A 22,227-nucleotide genomic window follows, 5' to 3' on the forward strand; every position below is an offset into this window, starting at 1 on the left:
ATTATTCTCCACTATGACCTGGATTTGCTGCTTTGATTTGAAGGTGTGACACTTTTTTGGATACACCTCTTCGATTGCTGGTTAACCCAAACAGCCAAAATCAGCCAACTTAGTGCATTTAGATGTCTAGTCTTCTTGCAAATATTCCATCTGAAACTGGAAGAAATGGGATTTGAACATAGCACTGTTTAAACCCCCCTAGACTGATCTGAAGATTTCAGATAGTGTTGATCTACTGAATTTTCACACAAAAATATTTGTGAGCTTTACAGAAAACGGTCTGAAAAAGAGAAAGTATCCAGCTGAGTGAACGAAAAATGCATTGCTGACGTCAGAGACCGGAGGAGAATGGAAAAACGGGTGGAAGACGATAAAAATGTAATGGTAGCTCAACTTACAATGCTTTACGGCCAAGATATGTTAAATGCTGTATCTGAGAGTAACAACAAATGAAGCGTAAGGTAAGCCATAGCAGTAAACCTTAGGTTATTTTGGATCCCTTAGTAGTACCTCTAAAACCACAGCATACCTGTCCACCTTTTAGGACACCTGTACCCAACTTCTTCAAGTTATACCACAGAGCTCAGATCAACTCAAATTGGTCTCCTTTTATTATTTTTTTAGTTATAAATTCTTTCTTTTGCAACTTGTGTGATGGTAAAGTGGTCACATGTAAAATACTTTTTTTTTTTAACTTTGTGACAAGGAATTTTACAGTCCATCTGCATTGATTTACGTTTAACAATATCAAGGATCATAAGAGATAGTGTAAAAAACAACATATTTGCATTCATGAGCAAGTGAGCATTTTTGGTCTCTTAAGTCTCTTGTTCAAACCTTAAGCCCATCTTTGCCTTTGTGTGTCACATCCATACATATAATATTACATCAGAAACCAAAAAATAATAATAGCACTTTAAAAAAACAAGGTCACGTTACAAAAACAGAACAAAAACAAAAATCGCTAAAAACAAAACAAGTCACATGACAACAGTTAAGGGCTGAAGACCTTTGACCTACTTATCTGATTTTTAGGGTTTACAGTGATTTAAATCTCACTATCAGGTTATTTCTGAATGAAGGTTTTTTTTAAATCCCGCTTTGCTTGAACCTGCGGCTTGTTGCACCGCAGCTCCCCCCTTCCCCAAACTCCGCACCTCCACCCTCTTTCCTCTCTCCACCTCCCATTCCTCCTCCTCCTAGTTCCACTCTGCTGTCTCTTTAGCGCTGCAGGTTGAATCCATTGCCCCTATTTCCTGTCACATGGCGTGGAAATAGGATCCCTGGTTTCTACTATCTGCTCTCGTCTCCGCGGTGTCAGAGTTGTGCTGCGGCTGAAGTACCTGCCGTGACGCTCAGACACTTTTTGTCTTGAAGCGACTCTTGTCTAGACTCCTGCCAGCCAAGCAAGCCGGTCGCCAGCGTGCGCATCAGGCTGTACTTCACCTGAGAGGAAGAGCCGCTTCAGACTTTTTAACTCGCACCATGGACTCCTGGAGCGCCACCTCTGCGCTTTTCCTGGCTGGCTTTATTACATCGGCGGCTTTTCGTCATTTCGACAGCGGTAAGTGGAGCTGTCCCGCTCTCCTTTTGGGCCAGATGAAATGCGACAAAGTTATGCTCTTTACGCGCCGGTGAAGCTGCAGTCTAAAAGAAATGACACACATCATAACGCGTGAAGATAATGGTTTTAAATCAGAATCAGCAGCTGGTTGACTTCATCCAGCTGAAACTGGATAAGTGTTTGGTTAAGATGTTTGCAAGTTGAAGTGAAAGCACGAAGGAAGATCAGCTGAGATAAAGTTGGAAGGTGAATGTGACTGATCTGATGGGACGCTTCGATGATCACTTGTCCCCATACACCTCAGTCAGTCCTATTAAACTAGCGCACATTAATCTAAACACACTACATATATGTGTGTGTTAAGTGGCATTAAAATGATCACTTCAGTTTGAATCAATCAGACAAGGATTTTGACATAAAACGTCATCTTTTACGCACATTTTCCTGCGACATCCTGGCGTGTTTACCTCCTCTCCTTGAACAACTTCAAAGCAATCTGTAGCTTTTCTCATTTTTAACGATGGAAACAGAATTTTTCTACTTTCCATAATGACACCGACACAGCCCGCACAGCGCTGCTGGCTTTTGTTAATCTCACTGAACCATCCAGACATCGGTCAGTCCCGAAGTGAACCTCAGTCATCTGATGTTATCCATTTAATTCGCCACCGAGCCCAAATGAATACGCAGGAGAAGGGCAAAAAATAATAAATAAAAAAAATAGGCAGAAAAATTGTTTGCGTCTGTGCGCAGAGCTTCAAAGTCCCCTGCCGGATCCTCCCGGAGTGCGTTTTGTTTTTAATGTGAATATCTAATAATGATGACCGCACAAACCGCGCTCCTCTTTGCTGTAATTTGCGCCGCGTTTCATGTCGGAGCAGCAAATCCTCGTGCTTTCCTTTTTAATTTTTTTGTCTCTTAATTATAGCCTTGGATTTCAAATTAGAGGGTCCACCATCTGGGCCAGTGCGTAAGTGCTCCCATGTGTACCTATGTATTAACAAAGTATTTAAAGCAATGGTATTCCCCTCATAACACTACGAAGGGGGGAAAGAGAGAAAAAAACCCAGTTCATGTTTAGTTTAAGTCAGCTGTGCCACATTTGCTGTACAGTAAAACAATAATTCACTAGATGTGAAATAAATCAGGGTAAGTGCAGGTTATGGCTGTGTTATAGAGAGTTAATATGTTTAGTCTGGACAAATAAAGTGTCTAAGTGGATGTAAATATCAAAAGTTAAAGGATGAAACACATATGCTGCTTTATTTGATCAAAAATCCAGTCAAGCAGAATTGGTTAAATATGAGTGGATTTTCTACTTTGAGGAACAAGACAAGCACGATAATCTGTTACAAGAATCCACAGAACATCTGCGATCTTACTGAGACCAAAAGGTTAGAGCCTCTATTCATTTATTAGAAATTCTTCAGCAGGTGGTGATTTCTCTTTGACTCCTCCAGCTGAGACGTGCATCATCTTATCAGCGCTAGCCAGCTGCTCTTGCTTTCGTGAAAGTGCATCTAAAACGATTACGCCGGAGAGATTCCAGTGTCCCGGCAGACTGCAGAATTGCATCAAGCAGAAGTCTAATAAATGTTTTTCACCAGAAGGGAGAAACATCACTGAGTTTGTGCTGCGGCCACACAAGCGGAAAAGCACACCCACACGCACACAGACGCATACGTTTATCCAAGGCTTTGCAGCAGCATGATTGTAGCAGTGGGACACTAAATTACTTTTATACCACCTACAGGTCCTTGCAAAGATATTCCTACCTTTTGAACTTTTGTGTGCTTTTTTTTTTGGGTCAAGTTATAAGCACAAGCTTCAATTTATGGAGATTTGGTGTGCTAGACCAAAGCAAAGTACCACATAATTGTAAGGTGGAAGGACAAATGATGAACAGCAGACAGACCAGAGGCAAAGTTGTGGTGAAGATTAAAGTAGCATTAATCTATACAACAATATACCAACCTGTAAACATTACTGTTTAAGCCATCATTTGAAAATCTAAAAAAAATTCAGATGCAAAGAGAGGACTGACCAGAAGCAGCCACATCAGGGCCGGTCCAAGCCTTTTTGGGGCCCTCAGCAGATTTTCATTTGGGGCCCCCTAAGCTACTCTGTGTGACATGCCTACTATCATTAGCATTGTTTGTAATTAATGTGCATCATGATGGTGTTGTTATGGCTGCTGATTTTAACCTCACAGGAGGAGCAAAGAAAGAAAAAGAAATATTTGGATTTTGAAAAACGGTGTGTTGTCTTATTTTAACTATTTAAACGTAACATCAGCTGATAAACACTACATTTACAGTAAACAAATGTTGTGATATCTTATGTTTCCCCCAAGAGTGGGAGCAGCCATCAGCAGGAAGGAGAATGGGCAAACATGTCAGTTTCTAAATATGCAAAGCTGAGAAATGCTCTGAAATAACTCAGTCAGCTGAAAGCAACTTTACGTCACAGTTATCAGAGTCTCACTCTAAACCTTAGATCCTTCTCCATCCACCTGACTGTCATGAACCAATTTGTCTTGGTCTATCACATGAAATCCTAATAGCATACCTGTGGTTGCAATGCGACAAAACATGAAAATCTTTAATTGCTTGAATACTTTTGCAAGGAATTTCATAATAACACAAAAACATCTGTAAATCTCATTCTCCCAATATAACACAGTGACCTGTTCCCAGAAGCTTCATAAAGAAAATCCCACATGATCTCGGGTCAGAACGATCCTTGCGGTTGCTGTCTTGGCGACTCGTTTGGGCCGTTCGCACCAAATGTACACATGAGGGGAAGCCGATTCCTGTCAGAGCTGTCAGGATGAGCCATAATTGAGTTGCTCTCTAAGCCGGTAATGATGCGGCTCATGATGTTGGTTGCCTGAACAAGCCCGAGCTGGTTAATCAGAAGAGATTTATTTTGCTCTTGATGTTTCCCTGTAACCATGACTGGTCTTGCTTGGGGTTAACAGTCGAGGTCATTGGTGAAACAGAGATTATGTGTGTGTCTAAGTCTTATGTGTGTGAGAAAATATGCATGATCTTATAGTAATTGAAAATGTGGCAGCTTTTTTTTTTTTTTTTTGATGAAGCAAATGCGATGTGTTCCACGTTACTGTGCAGGGCTGAGCAAAACGTTGTCCTGTTTCTACTTGCTGCCGCTGGGAGTTCTCGAACGTTTTGGTAAATCAACTTCATGTGCTTTCTTGCTGACTGTTTGATGAAAGGATTTGAATGAATTACCAGCATTGCAAGAGTTTGCATACACTTATTTCAAAATCAATGTTTTGATGTGTTCAAGCATTCTGTCTTTGAAGCAGCATAAGAGACTATTTCAGTTGCTTTTAATCAGACTTTAAGGCATTTAAATCTTTGACAATATTATGCTTGAAATTTTCCTTCAAGGTTTTTGCTACATTCTTACAGACTATTTATGAGAATCGAAATTGAAATTGAAAGCAGGTGTTGCATAGATCCTGAAGATCATGTGGCAGAAATTAAAAGCACAGTTTATATTCTTTTCATGCTTTTTGTACCTATAAATACAAGCAAGCTTTCACAAAGCAGCTATATGCACCTTTTGTCTTCACTGATTCTCCAGGCTATACAGAGAGGATGTCAGCTTAGAGTTTCTTTCTGTTAGTCAGTTTCCTGGTTCAGTCTGGGCAGTTTAATACGACTGCAGTCCAAGCTTTCAGGAAGGTCATTCCTGAAGCTTGTTAGCCTGATTTATCTGTTTTTTAATCAGTGTTAATGTTTGTTTGGGATTAATTTTCTGTTGTAGGAAACAAGTTTCAACCATTTGACTCAAACTGTTTGCAAACAATCCAGAAACCACTAAAGCTCAGGAATGTAATCCTTCCAATGTCTATACCATCACAGGGCAACTCAGGGACACACAGTAACACTTAAGGGCAATTTAGAGAGACCAATTAACCTAACAGTCATGTATTTGGATGGTGGAAGGAAGTACCCAGACAGAACCCATACATGCACAGGGACTCCATGCAGAAACACACCAGGTCGGGATTTGAACCCAGAATCTCTGCTGCAAGGCAGCAGTGCAGCCATGCAGTCCTAAAAATGTCATAAACTGCAAAATGCTGGAACATCAGTGTCACTTTTCTCGAAGTAGCAAGTTCTTTCTTATCAACATGAATTGAGAAAACTTGACATTTTCAAGTTTGACTGGAATTGCAGTTTCCCACCGAGACAAACCCAATTCCTTTTGGAAAGAAATCATACGGAGACATGAGACAAAAACAAACAACAATTATATATTTGGGAGAATCCAGAACGGTGGTGGTAGCATTACCTTGTGAGGCTGTTTCTGGTGCATTGTAGAAATCAGGATGGAATATTGAAGAAACATAAATAACCACCAAATCAGATCTTGGCACACAAGAAGTTAGTAATACTTTAAGACACAAGATAGTTTTTATGACATACAGTCAGTTTTTTAAATAAGACCAACTTTAAACTCAAATTATCTGAATTGAAATGGACTTCTGCCTCCTGGAACTAATTTTCTTCTGCACACTAAGGTCGAGAATGGCTGCGGCTAGCGGAAAAGCCAGCCTGCCGTACTATCCTTAGCTTTGCCTTGCCAGTTGGCTCCATGTGTTGGAACTTCATGCATGTTGTGTCTCCCTTGTTTTTTTTGGGTTTTTTTGTCTCATTTTCTGGTGGAAGAAGAGCTGCTCACTTCCAGGGCCTTCAAAGAGGTGGAATGTGTAGAAAAGTGCAAAGTGCCACATCACCCAAACAAAGCTGTCGCCTAATGCAGCCATAAATCTCTACATTAACAATATCATGGCGTATTTTTAGTGACATGTTGGAACACGGGCTAAAGAAAATGTGCTTAGAAAGCCTTGGAACAGGGAAGCTTGTGGCGCCTGTGATGCAAAAGCTGACGTCAGTGGTGCTGGTGCTATAAAAAATGATGTGAAGAGCCTTAAACTTTTATTGTTTCATTAATATTTCACCACACAATGCTTGTAGCGATGTTTATAGTGAGGAATAGTGCTCCGCTATGTTAAAAATGACTGTGTGTGTGAGTGTGGTGCATGTTTTAAAGGGTCTGAACAAAATATTTTAATTTCCTTTATTTTTATTAGGTGAAAAATGTTGAAAATGTGCATTTTCAAGATATAAATCACATGTCTGGAAGAATTAAATTAGCATTCAGAGGGCTAAATGGGATCAAAACCATGCTGTTGTCCTTTATTTTCTGTGTTGAAAACAATTGACAATGATACCGATACTCTTCTGGATACGCCAACTTCACATTATAATTTTTGTGAGAATAAAATGTGTTATATTGCAAAATACAAATCTAAATTGGCCCATTTTTATTCTTGGGAGAGGTTATTTGTAATAAATCCAAATGTGGTGGTTTGGGAAACATCAGACCACGCAGTGTTTTTCCTCAGTTTCTTGTTCAGCTGCTGTGACCTTCTGCTGCCATCAGAGGTAGTGACAGATGTACCTAATAAAGTGGCAAGTAAGTTTATATGCAAGTTTAAAGTTTTTCTAAATTGCCAGGCCATCTTTCTGAAGCACTGGGTGCAAAACTTACTTTCTAGATATGATGAATCTGATGATATTGTAATTCTGTGAGTCAAATCAATCAAACTCTAGATCTGTGATTAATAACGATGTGAACTACGTTTTATTTAACTATTTTAAACTATGTTTAAACTAACTACGATTAAATGCTGAACTTTTAAAAGCATAGATGGAAATGTGAAAATGTACATTTTCAAAAATGTTTAAGTGGCCTATTGTCTCAATCCAAACCTCTCAGTTTTCCAGGTTTTTACATTCAGGAAGGTTTAAAATAAATCATTTTGATTCAAACATAATTTGAAATCTATAAACTGGCCTTTAGTTTAAAATAGGTAATGCAGTCAATCTGCACTGTGTAATTTTACTGTGTTAAACTTTTAAGATTAATCACATAAAGTGCTAACGTTGACAGCCCTAAGTTGTCAGGTCTTTAAAAAAAATTGCTTTTCTTTTTTTTTCATACAAATCGTTTAACTTCATGTAAGTTTTTATCTTGACTCTGATTTGAAGTGAAGTTTTCAGTGAGGTTCAGATGTCGAGCAGCTGAAACCGTCTGGAGGCTGTGACCCTTCAGTGTTCCTGCTCAAGATTTTAGGAGTGTCAAGAGGTCTCACATTCTCCTTCCCTTTCTGCACCATTCACACACACACACACACACACGCACGCACGCACACACACACACACACACACACGTTGAACAGCACACACACCATTTTATGCCTGTGACTGGGCCCATAACTCTCCTTCATATACCCATTCAGCATTTCTCTATCGACACAATCCTTTTCCTCAACTTGTAAAAGCAGCTGATACAGTTCAGTTTATGGTCTGTCTCTTTTGACCTTTTCAACCTCTGAGACAGACGGATCCTTGTTAGTGTGCACACGAAGGATGGATACTATGACTCGTCTGCCTCAGAAACATAATAACAGACCTTCTTCAGGCTGTGGAAGAAACACAAGCTTGTGTTGGCGGAGGTGATCGTGACGGAGCGTCAGTCTCCGAAGAGACAGCGGGTTTTTAAAGACTTTAACATAAGGGATTTAGTGTGTTGGTAAGCTCTCTGAGCTCTGGATGGGGGGTGTCAGTGGGCATTCTGGGAAGAAGATGCATTGGGTCTGGGTCTCAGATGTGGGCGCTGTGGTCCCTGGAGCTTTTCCGGTTTGTAGAGGGAGACGGAAACCTCTCCTGGTGAGCTTCTGTGCAGCAGACAGTCCTCCAGACAAACTGCTCTCATTGCAGGAGCATTGTAGGCGCTGTAGTTTAGTGAGCTGCTATTAGACATTCCTTCTTGGATGCAACATTTGGTATAAAATTATTGTGCCGATTACATTTGGGCATTTATTGTGATGAGTGTCTTATAAGATTTTGGCTTATTGTTGTTATCTGGGTTTTACACACATAACTGACTCTTGGGTTTACTTAAAGTAAAATACCGAATGAACATTAGTAGGGCTGTTGTAAACGAATATTTTAGTAATCGAGTAATCTATCGATTATTCTTACGATTAATCGAGTAATCGGATAAAAAAAAATTCTAAAATGAAATATTGGTAAATCTGGCATAATACCAGTGTTACTATCAGATATCAATATCAGTCCAATTTTTCATATTTGAGCATCCCTAACAGTTGCTTTTTTGTAGTTTAGAAAACTAACCTGTAACAATAATAGCTCACTTTCTAAGTTAACCAGAAGAAAAGTTATAGAAAAATCTGAAATTATATTGAATTTAATAACAAAGAGGCAGGCTCACAAATATGCTTATAAAAAATGTCTACAATCCAGCTTTTAGTTTATGTATTCATCTTCAGTGAGTTTAATAGATTAATTAAACGCACCTTGCCACCTAACCTGTCACGCTTTGGGTTTGAAAATACGGGAAATGCCGCCTGGAGTGGGAGGAGAGGGCGAATGAACGAACATGGGGTGGAGGGGAGGAAATAGACCAGCGGACTGACGAACTGTTAGACCGGGGGACGAACACGGGGGGAAGCAATACGGGATATTTACGACACCTTCACTGGTCACACTCAGAAACTCATCTACCAGCCATGTACGATGCGCTCCGCCACCCGTTTCTTCAGACCGGGATATGAAATTTATTGTGTGGTTCGTCGGTAAAGCTACATTTACACGGTAAGCATCAGCTACTCAGCCGCCCGCCCTGTTCAGGCTATCCGCTCACCTCAGCGCTCTTCCCGCCGTTCGCTTTCAACCAGCAGCCCCGGAGGAGAAATGCTGCCGTACTCCAGGCATTCCCCCAGTCATCTTAAGGATGCTTATTGGTTCCCCAAAAACGATAAAAAGTCGGGCATTATCATCAATCAATAAAATCCCCACGGGCCAATCTTGAAGATTGGACTTTATGCCGCTGAGACTTAGCTTTTGTCAACAACTCAGAGGCGGAAGTGAGAGCTCCGCGCAACGCAAATGAAGTCCTGGCCGGAACACGGTGCGCTAACTAATAAAACATAAATTAACGAAGCTTCGAGGCAGGTAAATTTTCCTCGAGGAATTTTAGTAATCGAGGTACTCGAATCATTCGAGGAATCGTTTCAGCCCTAAACATTAGTTGTGTGGAAAAAAAAATCATCTGTTGATGGCAGAGGTCAGAGCAAGCAAATGGGGTCCAGTCTGATTTCAGCAAGGGGTACCTAATAAAGTGGCCTATGTGTGAATATGGGACAGTTATACGATAATGAATTTAGTGAATTTAGTCTTTTATTCATATACTAATTAGTTTAGTGTTCTGAGGTTAAATTGACTCTCTGTTAGTCATTGAGTTAACTTAGTGCTTCAGAAGCAAACACTTGTTTTTGCCATAAAGTTCTCCAAACTACTGACAATTACCTCAGCAGGAACAAAAACGATGCTGTTAACATTGGAAATAACAATGAGTCATTTAGAGAATAAACAGATTTTTCTCTTAAAAGCCGGAAAGGACAAGTTAAAAAAAGACTGAATATTATGAACTGTTATTACTCTCTGTTTGTGAAGATAAGTTGTTGATTTACCAGCTCGATCTATGTTGGGTTTATTAATTCAGGCATATTTTTTGACTGAGATCCTAAAGGTGCAGTTCAGGCTTTTTGCTCAGCATGAAGGCAGTTTGCCGTTCCTCTTTTTCAGCTTCACTGCTTCTTCTTCTTCGAGGCTAGACGCAGGGATACAATCTCTGCTTTTGTGTATGCTCTTTTTATACCACTCTGGTAAAAAGATGGCAGCAAAGTGGAAGAATCTATTTTAAGTGGAAGACAGCGAGTGCATCTGATTGTTGTCTGCAGCTAATAGGAAACTGGATTGCTTCTTCTGCAGCAACATTTATGGAGGCAACAGCAGGAATTTAATTGTTCCATAGGTTCTTCACTATACTGAGCAAATATGATTATCTTATATAATTTGTTTTGGTGGACTAAATGGATACTGAAATTGTATTATTGCCAAATAGGCATCTTATGTGCAGCCCACTCAAGGTCAAGCATGTGGGAGAACCCAATTAAGCTCTTTCTGTGGGTCCTAAATGGATGACTAATGGGAAATGTATGCAGACTCAGAAGGGGCAATATGAACATCTGTGGGGTCCACCTAGCACACATTTCAGGCCTGCATCAAATCCACATGTGCAATATTGAACATATATAAAACCCACAAACATTCCCATATGGCCCCTTCTTTTGAGCCCATGTTTCACCCCCACAGGCCCCACAGCAAAATATTTGCTACGTTGCCTAATAATTCCTATAAAATAAATGTAATTGAAACATTTTGTCTGGCACAAAGAAGAACTACGACTGTTGCATGAAATTAAAGCAAAACATGATTTGCAAAATACATTTCACAGGTACCCGTTTTTCACCTGGTTACATGCAAATGTGATTCAACCTCATTCAAACAGATCTACCAGGTATACGGTGCAAATCTGAGCCAAATCTTTTCCCGTACGTATGCAATGCATTGTGGGACGCAGTAGAGTACAACAAACTAATGGTGGTGTGTCTTTTCTGTGAAACGTGAAGCCATATTCAACTCCTTTGATAATTTTGCATGAAATAGTAGCGAGATGAACACACCATCTGCTTCCCATATTTACAGTTGGTTCTCCCACATAAACAGACCAAACGTTCCCACGGTCACTTGGAGTTTTATCTGTGTGAAAAGAAACCAAACCACCCGAAAACGTTACAAGTTAACAGACAGATTCATCAACTGACTTGGACCAAAGTAAACAAACTAACGGCGTGAAAACGCCCTGAGCGACTATCAAGGACTCTAAGGAAGAAAATCAGCTCCAACCTTGCGAAAGAAATTAATAAATAAAATTTAGCATAAAACTTGATAAATTTAAGCTAACATCTATTATGTTATACAAGAACAGATCAATTTATTTTAAGGATGTAGGTTTTTTTATCTCAACGTTTTTTCTCAGTGTTTTTTTAATTTTATTTTGAAAAGCATACACAGCTCTGGGAAATATGAAACGCCCACTGCACTGAACCCCATTGAAAACCTCATGGTTATTCCACCAAATATTGATTTCTGAACTCTTCCTGAGTTAAAAAGAGATGAAACATTATTATTATTATTATTATTATTATTGTTGTTGTTGTTGTTGTTTCTAAATGAATATGAAATTGAGGTCTGAAAATACTGTATTATTTTTGTTAGCTTGACCATTTCTCATTTTCTGCAGTATTCACACAAATACTCAATTTTTGCTTTTAATTTTGGAGACATGTTGTCATAAAATAAAAGAACAATGTTCATTTGACTCAAACATATACCCACAAAGAGTAAAATCAGGTAAACTGATCACTTTAAGTGGTCTTTTAATTTTTCCAGAGCTGTATTTGATGTAATTTGTGATTAGCATGTGTAAGATGGATGCATTTTATTTGGAGCTTCTGACATTAACGTTTTATCTTTTAAGATACATTTTTCTCCATGAATAACTTCCAGCATGTGATGTCCAGAATCGCCTCCAGGTTTGGCCTTAGTCTTCTTATTTTGGAACATGACACTAAAACTATTTGGATGAAAGGATTCCAGGCTTATTAGGACAAAACCCAACTTCTCCAGCTGCAGCGGAAACTTTGCGAGTCCCTTGTCTTTCATTCAAGGGCACGCAAAAGTGTCTGCATTAATCAGCGGGCAGAACAATCGTCTGGGCACACATGGTTGCTTTTGCTGTCCTTTTTCTGTCATCACTTAGCACGACGATGAGTTCTCTGACAAATGGGTTAATCTCCCTAAAACTCGTGCAGCTCTCGCTGAAGGCTCCTTTTAAAGTCTTGGAGGTTAACACGCAGATCCAGCCTGCTCGTCCCACTTGTTTTCACAGCAAACTCACTCAGTATGTCTGCTCTTTGTGTCACGTCCGTGCATAATGAGTCGCACTCTAGCCCATATGGAGCCCCCATAAATCTTCAGTGGAATGTCCTGAGAAGTTGACTTCAGTGAGACAACAAAGGACACTAAGAAAACCAGACGACACACGAGGACTTTATCTGAAACCGGGATTGTTATCTGAATACAAAAATGCTAATCAGCTGTCTGTCTGTGAAGTCACAGTCGCATCATTGTAGGTTGATATCGTAGTGGTTTTAAAAAATAATAAGTCAGAGTTTACATATAAAGTGTACATGGAGAAATTCAGATATCTGATAAATTAAGTAAATTGGTGTACTTGCTTATGTCGTTACTACCAATATAAGACTTGAAAATGGACTATTCAGATGCAGCTGGACTTTTAAGCTTGGACGAAGCTGTCGTCTCATTTGCTGAGTAAAATATCCATGTCTTTGCAGCTCATCCTCTGAACATCATCACATGCATTACATATGTAAATCTTTAAAACTGAAACAAGAGAGTCAGACAGCAGCTCCCTAAAGTTACATAGTGATGACAGATGGAAAGACAGGCAAATTTACGCTCAGTGAGAAGCCACTCATCCAGATTAGAAAGGCTAAAACAGAAGCAAACAAAGAGGATTATTTTTCTTTTTCCACTTTTCATCACGCCTGACACCCAGCAGGCCTTGACTTGTGAAGACAGGCCAGAAGTTCTGAAGAACCCTCTTATTTTACTTTGTCTAAAGTTGAGTCTGGATCAAGCTAGAGTCTTGACGAGCAGAGGGAAAAACCCTTCACGGTTTGAACTGTGTCCGTCTGTGTCATACGTCAGCCCGTTTACTTCCTGTTGACCTCTGGGTGTTGCCCCGTCAAGGGTCAGGTTGTGGGCAACGCCCTGGTTTTCCCATGCCAAGGGACTGGACCGCCCTAAAAAAAAGAAAAAGAAACCACCAACCACTAAGACACAGAAACAGACCCAGTTATTATAAACACAATCATGCTCATTATGGTGCCACTGTGATTCTCATCCTGTCGTGTTCAAAGGGCTTACGTTCCTTTGATTGAAGTACCTCTCTCTTTCTGTGTTTCCCCTCTCTTGATTCTTTTTTTGAACTTCCGCTGAGGGCAGCCCCTCATTTTTTTGTGCAAATCACCACCTGCTCAGGCGGTTCATCGGGTGAACCACGATGCAAAGCAGTAAGGCGAATTTCAGCTTCAGGATTTAAGACTGTGATGGTGGTGCCTGGGTGTCCCCAATGCCTTCTTCCCCCTCAGAAGTTCACATAAACTGATCTTAAGCATGAATATAAAATTAATCTTTATGAAGAATTTGAAAGTTTTTTTTCTATGGTGGAATGATGAAACAAACAGGATTGCGTCTAGAAGATTATATATATTTCATATGTTCTGCAAATCATATAGACACGCCTCCACTAATATTTTGGTAAAGGGGTTGCATAATGATTGCTGACAAAAATGGTATAGTTAATTTAAAACTGTTTTCCTGGTCAAATATTCAGCAGAAATGTTGCCAGAAGCCTTTTGATGACTTAGAAATTTGTGATTTTATTGGCGACTTTCTATGAAACGTCTATCCAAACACTAGTGGAGGCATTTAGTTGAGCACCTTGTGTTGATAAAAGAAAACTCGCAACAAATGTAAACTTCTCTGAATTTTTTTTATAGGGGCAGTGTTGTGTAAATTTGACTTTTTTGAGTTTTACATAATGTTCTAAACATTATTGCCTCATCAAAAAACACACCTGGAGTGTTGCTTTGATTCTTTCATGCATATTTAATATGGGTATCTGCTGAGCATATTATACAAACTACTTTTCAGTGCAAAACTCCTTAAAACAGTGATAAAAGCTTATGGAGGAGTGTTGTGATGCAGGAGCTTCTAAAAGAGACAGAGCCCAAATTTCAAGGTACCACATTGCAAAGTCAAATTTCTTATAAAACATATTTGATGCATACAGCACTTTTACACAATACTTACTTGATTGTGCTATGAAATGGGACTATGTGCATGGAAAAACTAAATACTGCCCCTTTAAATAAATCATAAAAAGCCCCAAACTAGAGTGGCATCGATGCTGATGATCCGTATGTAAACCTGTGACCAGCCGTGAACATACCAAGGCGTGACATATGTGATGGAAAAGTACAGAGGGTCCAAGTAGAAAGTGTTTAACTTTGGTCCCTGATCCACAGAGGCGGTCCAGCCAGACAGCGTGGAATTAAACTGTCAGACTGCTGCAGGCTGTACACAACTGTCAGGCTTGAAAGAGATAAACAATGCTTAGGTGGGAGAGTGCAATTCATGTGGTCACAACACCGGTTTGTGTGGTTTTTGCAGCTCTAAGGTCAGACAGTGTTTTGTTGAATCCATTGCTTTATACATCCGGTTCTTACCACAACTCTCTACAATCCAAAGTGTCCAGATTTCTGCTCTTCCGTGCTGCATCCAAGTTGCTTCTCTTTTTCCATCTGAATACTGATATGCATAACTTGTGTTTCTGTGGCCTCTTCATGCACACTGACATTTGCATGAGGAGACCCACTCCAGTCGGTGCCAAATGACATTCTCTTCGTCGGTTTCGCTGGTGCTCCCTGCAGCGGTCTGAGTCTATCAGCTGAAAATGCACTCCAGGGTGAGAGGGTAAATCAAATACTCAGAGAGCTAAAATGAAGTAGCATGAAGACTAATCTTCTTCCCTGGATGCTATTAAGTCTAAAACAAATGCTTGTTTTTATTATCAAAACTCAATTTAAATCCCAGTCAATGGAATTTTAAGCAAGGTTTGCTGCCTCAGGGGAGGAAGCGGCTCATGCATGAAAACATCGCAGAAAAAAAAAAAAAACAGCTTTCTGTACAACAAAATTAAACATTACTATCCTGTAAAACCGCTTAAAGGCTGATGTATTATTTTTTTCCAAGTAGAACCAAATCAGAAAACAATTAGAAGTTGTTTGGTTTTGTTTTGATTCAGGCTCTGAATCATTCTGAATCTTTTTTGTCTTTCTGATCACATTACTGATAAAGCTTTGGAGGCGGTACGATCAGTGATTGGTTGAGTGAGTGTGTTCGTAAACAGTTTGAAGTTACAAAGCAACCAAGTATTTTTGTCATCTCACTTTCAGTTTGGACTTTTTCATGTTCAAAAACAATGAGATTAAATCTCCCAAACCGACAGAGGGCCCCTGAAAGTGTTTACATTTTTAGACAGAACGTAGATCTCTAAAAATTGTCTTAAGTTTGCCTATGAAAACTGACTTCTAAAATGGTCTCTGCCAGTCTTAGTGAGGTAAATTTAAAAAAGATGGATGAATTTAAAGAAATGTTTAAAATATTCAAATAAATGGGAGATGTCCTAGTCATTAACATATTATTTTTTTTATTGTAGTTATTTAGCTTCCCTATTCAGCTGATTGAGCCAGCATTTTGTTTCTAGTCTTATTTTGAAGTAAGACAGGAAGTAGTTCTTGAAATTAACAGAAAACATTAGCAGGTTAGCAGTTTGTCACAAACATTGGTAAATTTAGCCTCTTCTTCTGCACTTCTAATTAAGACTAAAGGCTGTTTGACAGTTTTCAGGAAATCTGGATTGCATATTTTCACTTTTAGTTCAACATCAACTATTTTTGGGAATGTTTGAGATTCATATTTTGAGCTAAGAAGCAAAAACAGACGTAAGCTGCCCTGTTTTGTTCACAAAACACATGGCTACTTAACCAGTAAATAATCATCCACCACTTAAAATAGTTTCTCTGTAGCTATTCCAGGTACATTTCAGGTACCTAGAATAGAATAACAGTAGTTGAAATATAAATCATTTTAGTTAAAGGCCGTAGTTGCAAATGATTCCTACTTCTGTTTTCTAAGTAATCTAGACTTCATTTCCTCTCTCGTTTAGATCAAAACTCAACTTAATTAGCAGATGAAGGAATTTTCCAAGGTTTGAGGCCCCAAAGGAGGAAACAGCTAACATATAAAAACACTGCACAAACTATAGCCTTCTGTAGAAGATAATTAAGTTTTGCTTTGCCATAAAAGTCCTCACTGTCGATGCTTTCTCCAAAGGAAAACTGAGGAAGAACTGGAAGCTGGTTTGATGTGTTTAGCATTAGCCCAAGAATTGTCCTCGCATCCTGTTTCTCTTTCTGATCAAATTATTGATAAATGCTTTGAAAGTAGTATTTTTTCTTTGATTCAACGCGTTCCAAAGATTTTACCAGTAATTGGTTGAGTGGTTTAGTAAACATTCCCAATGAAGATGAAGTTTCAAAGCAACCAATAATTTTGTGCTGTAGCTTTTAGTTTGGACTGTTGAGGATCAAAACCAAAGAACATAACAGGAGGATATTGAATTGCTACTGTGTGAGGCATGACCCATCTGTCGAACTTTACTTTCTTTTTATACAAGCGTTTTATTTGGGCAGGAGCCCACTGAAACTGCAGCGGAGAAAGTCAACCACTTTAAATAAATGGAGAGTAATCTGCTGTTCGGCTCCAGGGTTTGCATCCAGCTGCAACAGCTTGTGGCTGAAGAGGCAAATTGTCGCCTTTCCTGCTTGTTGAAACGCCCGCAGATGGGGCTGAGCGGGTGGACATGGCAAAGTGGACAGAGCAAACATTTGGACAAGTGAAGGAGGCAGGCCTGGCGAAGTGGACAGCAAACGGAGGAACAAAGCCAGCAATGGACAGAGCAAAGAGGCCGTGACAGGGAAAGGCTTGGTGCATCAGGAAACACAGAACACGTTTCCCTGAGGTCTTTCTTTCAAGAATATGCAAATAAACATCCATTAAGTCGAGCTGTGATGCTTTGGCAGCAGTAAAATGAGGATAGAGAGTGCACAAGAACATTTCAGTCGGTCATTTCCAGAAACAGCTATTGTCCCTGAAGTTGCGGAGCCTGTCATATCCTATTGAACACGAGGCACGTTGAAAGAAACCTTAAGTCAAAGGGATGTAACCCAAGTCGTAAAGGGGCCCTGATTTAGTTGTCTGTCCTGTGTCTAAGTTGAGTGCGGCTCTCGCAGGTGAACACAAAGTGGGCCGTCTCTGCCACAGCCTATGTGGCACCAACCCATGGTCCACGCCAACCCGAACGTTGGTCACACTCGGCCGATGCCATGAAATAGAATCTACCAGCCCTGAATGGATCCCCCCCACCCTCCGCTCGTAATCGATCCCAGTGAGATGCCCCCTGTGTTTTAGCACAACCATCTGGTTCCCAGTTCTGCTGCTCTTCCCAGAGCCGCACAAACCACGATGAAAAACGATCGCCGTCCCAGTCGGGATCGGGAACCAGAGACAGGGCTTTTTAAAAGGGGGTCTTCTGTTAAACACTGCGGTCCCCTCTTCAGCAGCTTATTGTGCTGCTAGGATTGTGTTTGCAGAATTGCTCTCAGTTGCGGTTTATCTGACAACCTTTTGTTGTTTCATGCATTAGCAGTGGTGCTCTGACCAGGTCAGGGAGTATGGGTTACATAAGGAAAAAATTGGGAGATTGTTCTAAAATCAACAAGAATTAGCCCAAAAAATAACTTAACTGATGTGCTGTAGATTTTCTTCATCATGTATCTGAGTTTAAAGAGGAGAAAAATCAATGTAAACATGCCAAAGAGCGAAATTAAACAGGCCAGTGCCTCCATCTATAGTTTATAACAATAGACGAAACAAACCCACTGGGGCCCTTTCCCCCCGTGTTTACCACTCTCTCCAAACAAAAACGCTGGAGAGTCATTGAACGCAGATGGGTGCATGTTTGCGCTCCACACATGGAGTCTGTTTATCTGTCAATGCAAACAAGAAGTAAAAGTTGCTGAAACCTCTGGATTTGATACGCATTAGAACCGCTTTTTGTTGATGTCCACCACCCCTGTGCAAACTCCCATATTCGGTGTATCGTCAGTGATTCACGGAGCATAAATGACTTCCCGTGTTTTAGTTACGCTTAAACACAACATGCAGGCTTAAGCCTCAGCTGGGTGATCAGCTTAGACCCAATTTCCAGTAAGCAAAGGAGAGCGGTTAATGAGAAAAGGATTTAAAGCTGTGACTGAGGTTTAGAATTGTAAGTTTGGTTTATCGCTTGACTTTGGTGCATCGCTTTACCCACTTTGATGTTAACCTTTACCTTTTCAACTCCACCTTCATCGAGTAACCTGTGTTACCCAGAGTTTAATCATCCCAAATGGGAGGAAACTACATTTATACCTGCTAAATTTAAAACATCCTTTCTTTACTTTGCCTTTTCTTTAACATATGTGAGCATTTGAATTGTTTCTAAAGGATTTGATCTCCACTCTCTTTAAAATCTGATCTACTAGTCGGGTGTCTGTGTACATAATGCTGATGTAAGTCCACCGCAATCCAGAGATGATTTACAAGAAGCTGTCAGATCTCGTAAAAATTGCTTTAAAGAACATTTACAACTTTTCATGAAGTGAACTCTTCTTATAACAGATGAGTCATTAGGGAAACAGCTCAAACTTGATTTTATTTATTCTAAGTATTTGTATAGAAATATAAGATGTCTACAATTTTGAACATATGTAAGATATCAGATAGATAGATAAGAGTCAAAGACACATTATTCTTATTTATTAGATGAAAAAGTTACAATTTTACTGTTTTGCTATAAAGTAGTTAGTCGTTAAATTCTTGAATCGTTTCAGATTCTTAACACAAACTTTAATGTATTTTATAAGAATTTTATTTAAAAGACCAACTTAAAGTAGCTTATAATTGTGAAGTTGAAGTGAAATGTTTTATAAATTGTTTACATTCTGGTTCCCTGAATCTGTACATTGTAGAACTAACTTTGCACATCCAGAGACTAACACTTCTGCAGAGTCTTGTTTGCGGAATGGCATGCTTTAAATGTGAGATATTTTGAACATGCATTTAAATCTCTCTGCTGCAGCACAGCTAATTCGACTGGCTTTACTGTCTCAGCTTGATACAGAGTTCTGCAGAGATCTTAGTTCAAACCATTTGTTTGATTTAAGTGTGCAACGTATCAAACATGCAGGACACCTGTGCTTGAGTGTTGGCTTTGGACAGCACTGATTTAGGGAGTCTATGAACAGGAATTTTCAAGTCTTCCCACGGATTTTTATTGGGGATTTAGATCTGGGCTTTAACTGGACCTTTCTAACACATGAACAGCCCATTGTAGCTCAAACTAGTGTTGTGTTGCTGGAAAGTAGAAATCTCTGCTGACTGGTATTTCAGCCCCTGTTGGAGAAAAGCATTCCCTCAGCATGATGCAGCCATTACCAGGATTCATGGTGTGGATGGCGTTTTCCTGGTGATTCTGGGCTGCTGCTCTGATTGATATAACTAACTGTAACTGTGCTATATGTCTTTTTGTTTCAGTACATTCTTTTCATATTTTCAGTTGTATAAAAGCATGAAAATAAATCATTTTTCTTCCACTTGGCAGTTATATGTTGATCTACTACCTGAAATCCCAATAAAATACAACAAAATGTGAAAAAAATTCAAAGTGGTATGTTTATCTTTCAATGTTGACAGATGGAAGCCGGCAGCTCCATTGTGCTCTAACTCATTAAATATTTATTAGTCATTATAATAAGTTGCTGTTAATGGTAAAAAAATACAAAAGAAACTACCTCTGTATCCTCTTTGAAAATTTACAGCGTCTTAAACAGAGTAGAGTTTCTCATTCTCCTTTGCTGCTACTGATTTACTCGTTTTCCAAATTAAATTTTGGTGTAATGTTTGTCTGCTGGCATGAAAAATCTCCACAACAGGAAATGACTGATTAAACCAGTATGCAGCAAAATATAAAAAAGCAGCAAATGACTCAAAGCTGGTTAGTTCTTACAAAAAGAGGAAAACAAGATGAAGAACAAGGCACAATGAAAGGATAGAGCAGTTTACTGGGATAATGGTAATTATTTTCAAAGAGCAGAGGGGAAAAGAAAAAAAAAGATCATATCCTTAAAATGTTTGGTGCTGCTTTGAAGAGGCTGCTGGTTCTCTTATCGAATGTCATGCTTTTGCTATGGTTCAATATAGGGAAAGATAAGCCATCTGTTTTAATAACTGTGTCTGTTAAAGTAAACAGCAGAGTTAACTGTGCTTTGATTGTGCCACGGTGTGGGACTTTTAGATTGTTTTCATTTCATTTTAGCATTAACAGGCTCAGTCACATCCATTCTGCTCCTCAGAACCTGAACTCCTTATTTACCTCATCTTTCCTGGACCCTGTAATCACACTGGCACATGCTGCATGGTTGGTGGCTGGGCGGTGAGGAGGGGTCCGTGTGGTTCCACACACAGCTCCCCCTGCAAGAGGACTCACAGAACTACACCTCAAACTACAGCATGTATAATTTACATTCCCCAGATGCCGGTGAACCTGAACACAAACAGGATGATAAAAAACAGGTGTGTTTGGTGGCGAACCCTTCCCTTGATCATTAGGTGTTCTGTTCGGCGCAGCTCCAGGCTCAACGTGAGGGGCAGAGGGGCAAAAATTATGTGACCACCACCATGTCTGAATGCGTGGTTATGTGAATAATATACAGTATTTTATATGTGTTTTACCACCAGATTGTCCAGTAGACTGCGTTTGATTGGGGAGCAAAATGGCACATATATTAAATTTCCAGCTGGTGCGGTTTGCTTTCACTCTGCACTGTTGAACAAACTAAACCCTTTGAAAAACCTGTTCCCCTCCTTGCCTGTGGTGGCGCTCTACCAAAAACTACTGAAGGAAACGACATGAAAACCTCAGAAGAAAACATGAGCAGAACTTCCTTCTTTACAAAGTACAAACAAAATGGAGTAGCATGAGAGTTTAGGGGTTGTAGGATTTTTTTTGTTTTGTTTTGTCTTTGGTAAAAGACAACTAATCATTTTTCCTGCTAGTGTTGGAAACGTGTCTTTCTTTTGGTTGTATTTACCCAGAATTCCTTTTGCTATTGTCCACTTCCTGCTGCTTGTGTAGCAGGGGTTCCCATGTTTTGCACACTATGTGTTTGTAAATGAATCATGATTGCATGTAACTTTAACCAGTTAAACTTACACTGCACACTGGACTCATCAGCTCTTCCAAATGAATCAGATAAATGTTTTTATCTCCTCCACTTATTTACAGTCGTCACCTCTTGAATCCATTTATTCTCCAGTACAACTGATTAAATAAACAATGCAATGCGACTGATGTAATTTCAAGCAAATCACATTGTTCTCCATGGACAGCTTCAGTAATTTATTATTAACTGTGAAACAATTTGTATTAAATGTGGAATCTGTAAATGATCAATCTAAAACCGGATGTTAGTGGCATAAATTCTGCTTAGTTCCTCATACGGTTTTGGCCTGGCTCTAGTCGGAATTTTTTGAAATTACAGAGCGAACCGTGCCGGATGCAGTGTTTACATGATGGAGCCACAAATTGATTATTACTTTTACGAAACCAGCGTTTGTGAAGCGAGGGGTGAGGAAACTGACAGACATGTGAGCTCTCACACTCACACACCCTCAATGGGCCATATCAGTGCAACGATGAGTGGTGAGAATGGCATCGCGGCGGTGGTGGCGGTGGCGGCATTGGCCTTACCAGCAGGGAAACAAAGGAAGCCAGTGTTGCATGTGTGTGTGACCTTCCTTCCCTCCACATCGGATCCGTCTTAAAATACTGCGGCTTGTGCGCTGGTGAAAATTGCTCCCTTTCATTCTTACTGTGGGCACGTT

At 39.7% G+C, this 22,227-nt stretch overlaps 1 protein-coding gene across 2 annotated transcripts in view; it reads left to right on the forward strand.

The window, feature by feature from the left end:
- The first annotated feature begins 1,204 nt into the window (after nt 1-1,204).
- kremen1 (kringle containing transmembrane protein 1) overlaps nt 1,205-22,227 on the forward strand; it is a 73,680-nt gene continuing 52,657 nt past the window's right edge. For both annotated transcript variants that reach the window (XM_014970634.2, XM_014970635.2), the window contains exon 1: nt 1,205-1,564. In XM_014970634.2, the coding sequence (XP_014826120.1) occupies nt 1,486-1,564 (79 nt within the window). In that variant the 5' untranslated portion in view covers nt 1,205-1,485. The remainder of the gene's footprint in view (nt 1,565-22,227) is intronic.

This window comes from Poecilia mexicana, unplaced genomic scaffold, assembly GCF_051168715.1.
Source record: "Poecilia mexicana isolate PSO_F unplaced genomic scaffold, ASM5116871v1 scaffold_9, whole genome shotgun sequence".
NCBI classification, from domain to species: domain Eukaryota; kingdom Metazoa; phylum Chordata; class Actinopteri; order Cyprinodontiformes; family Poeciliidae; genus Poecilia; species Poecilia mexicana.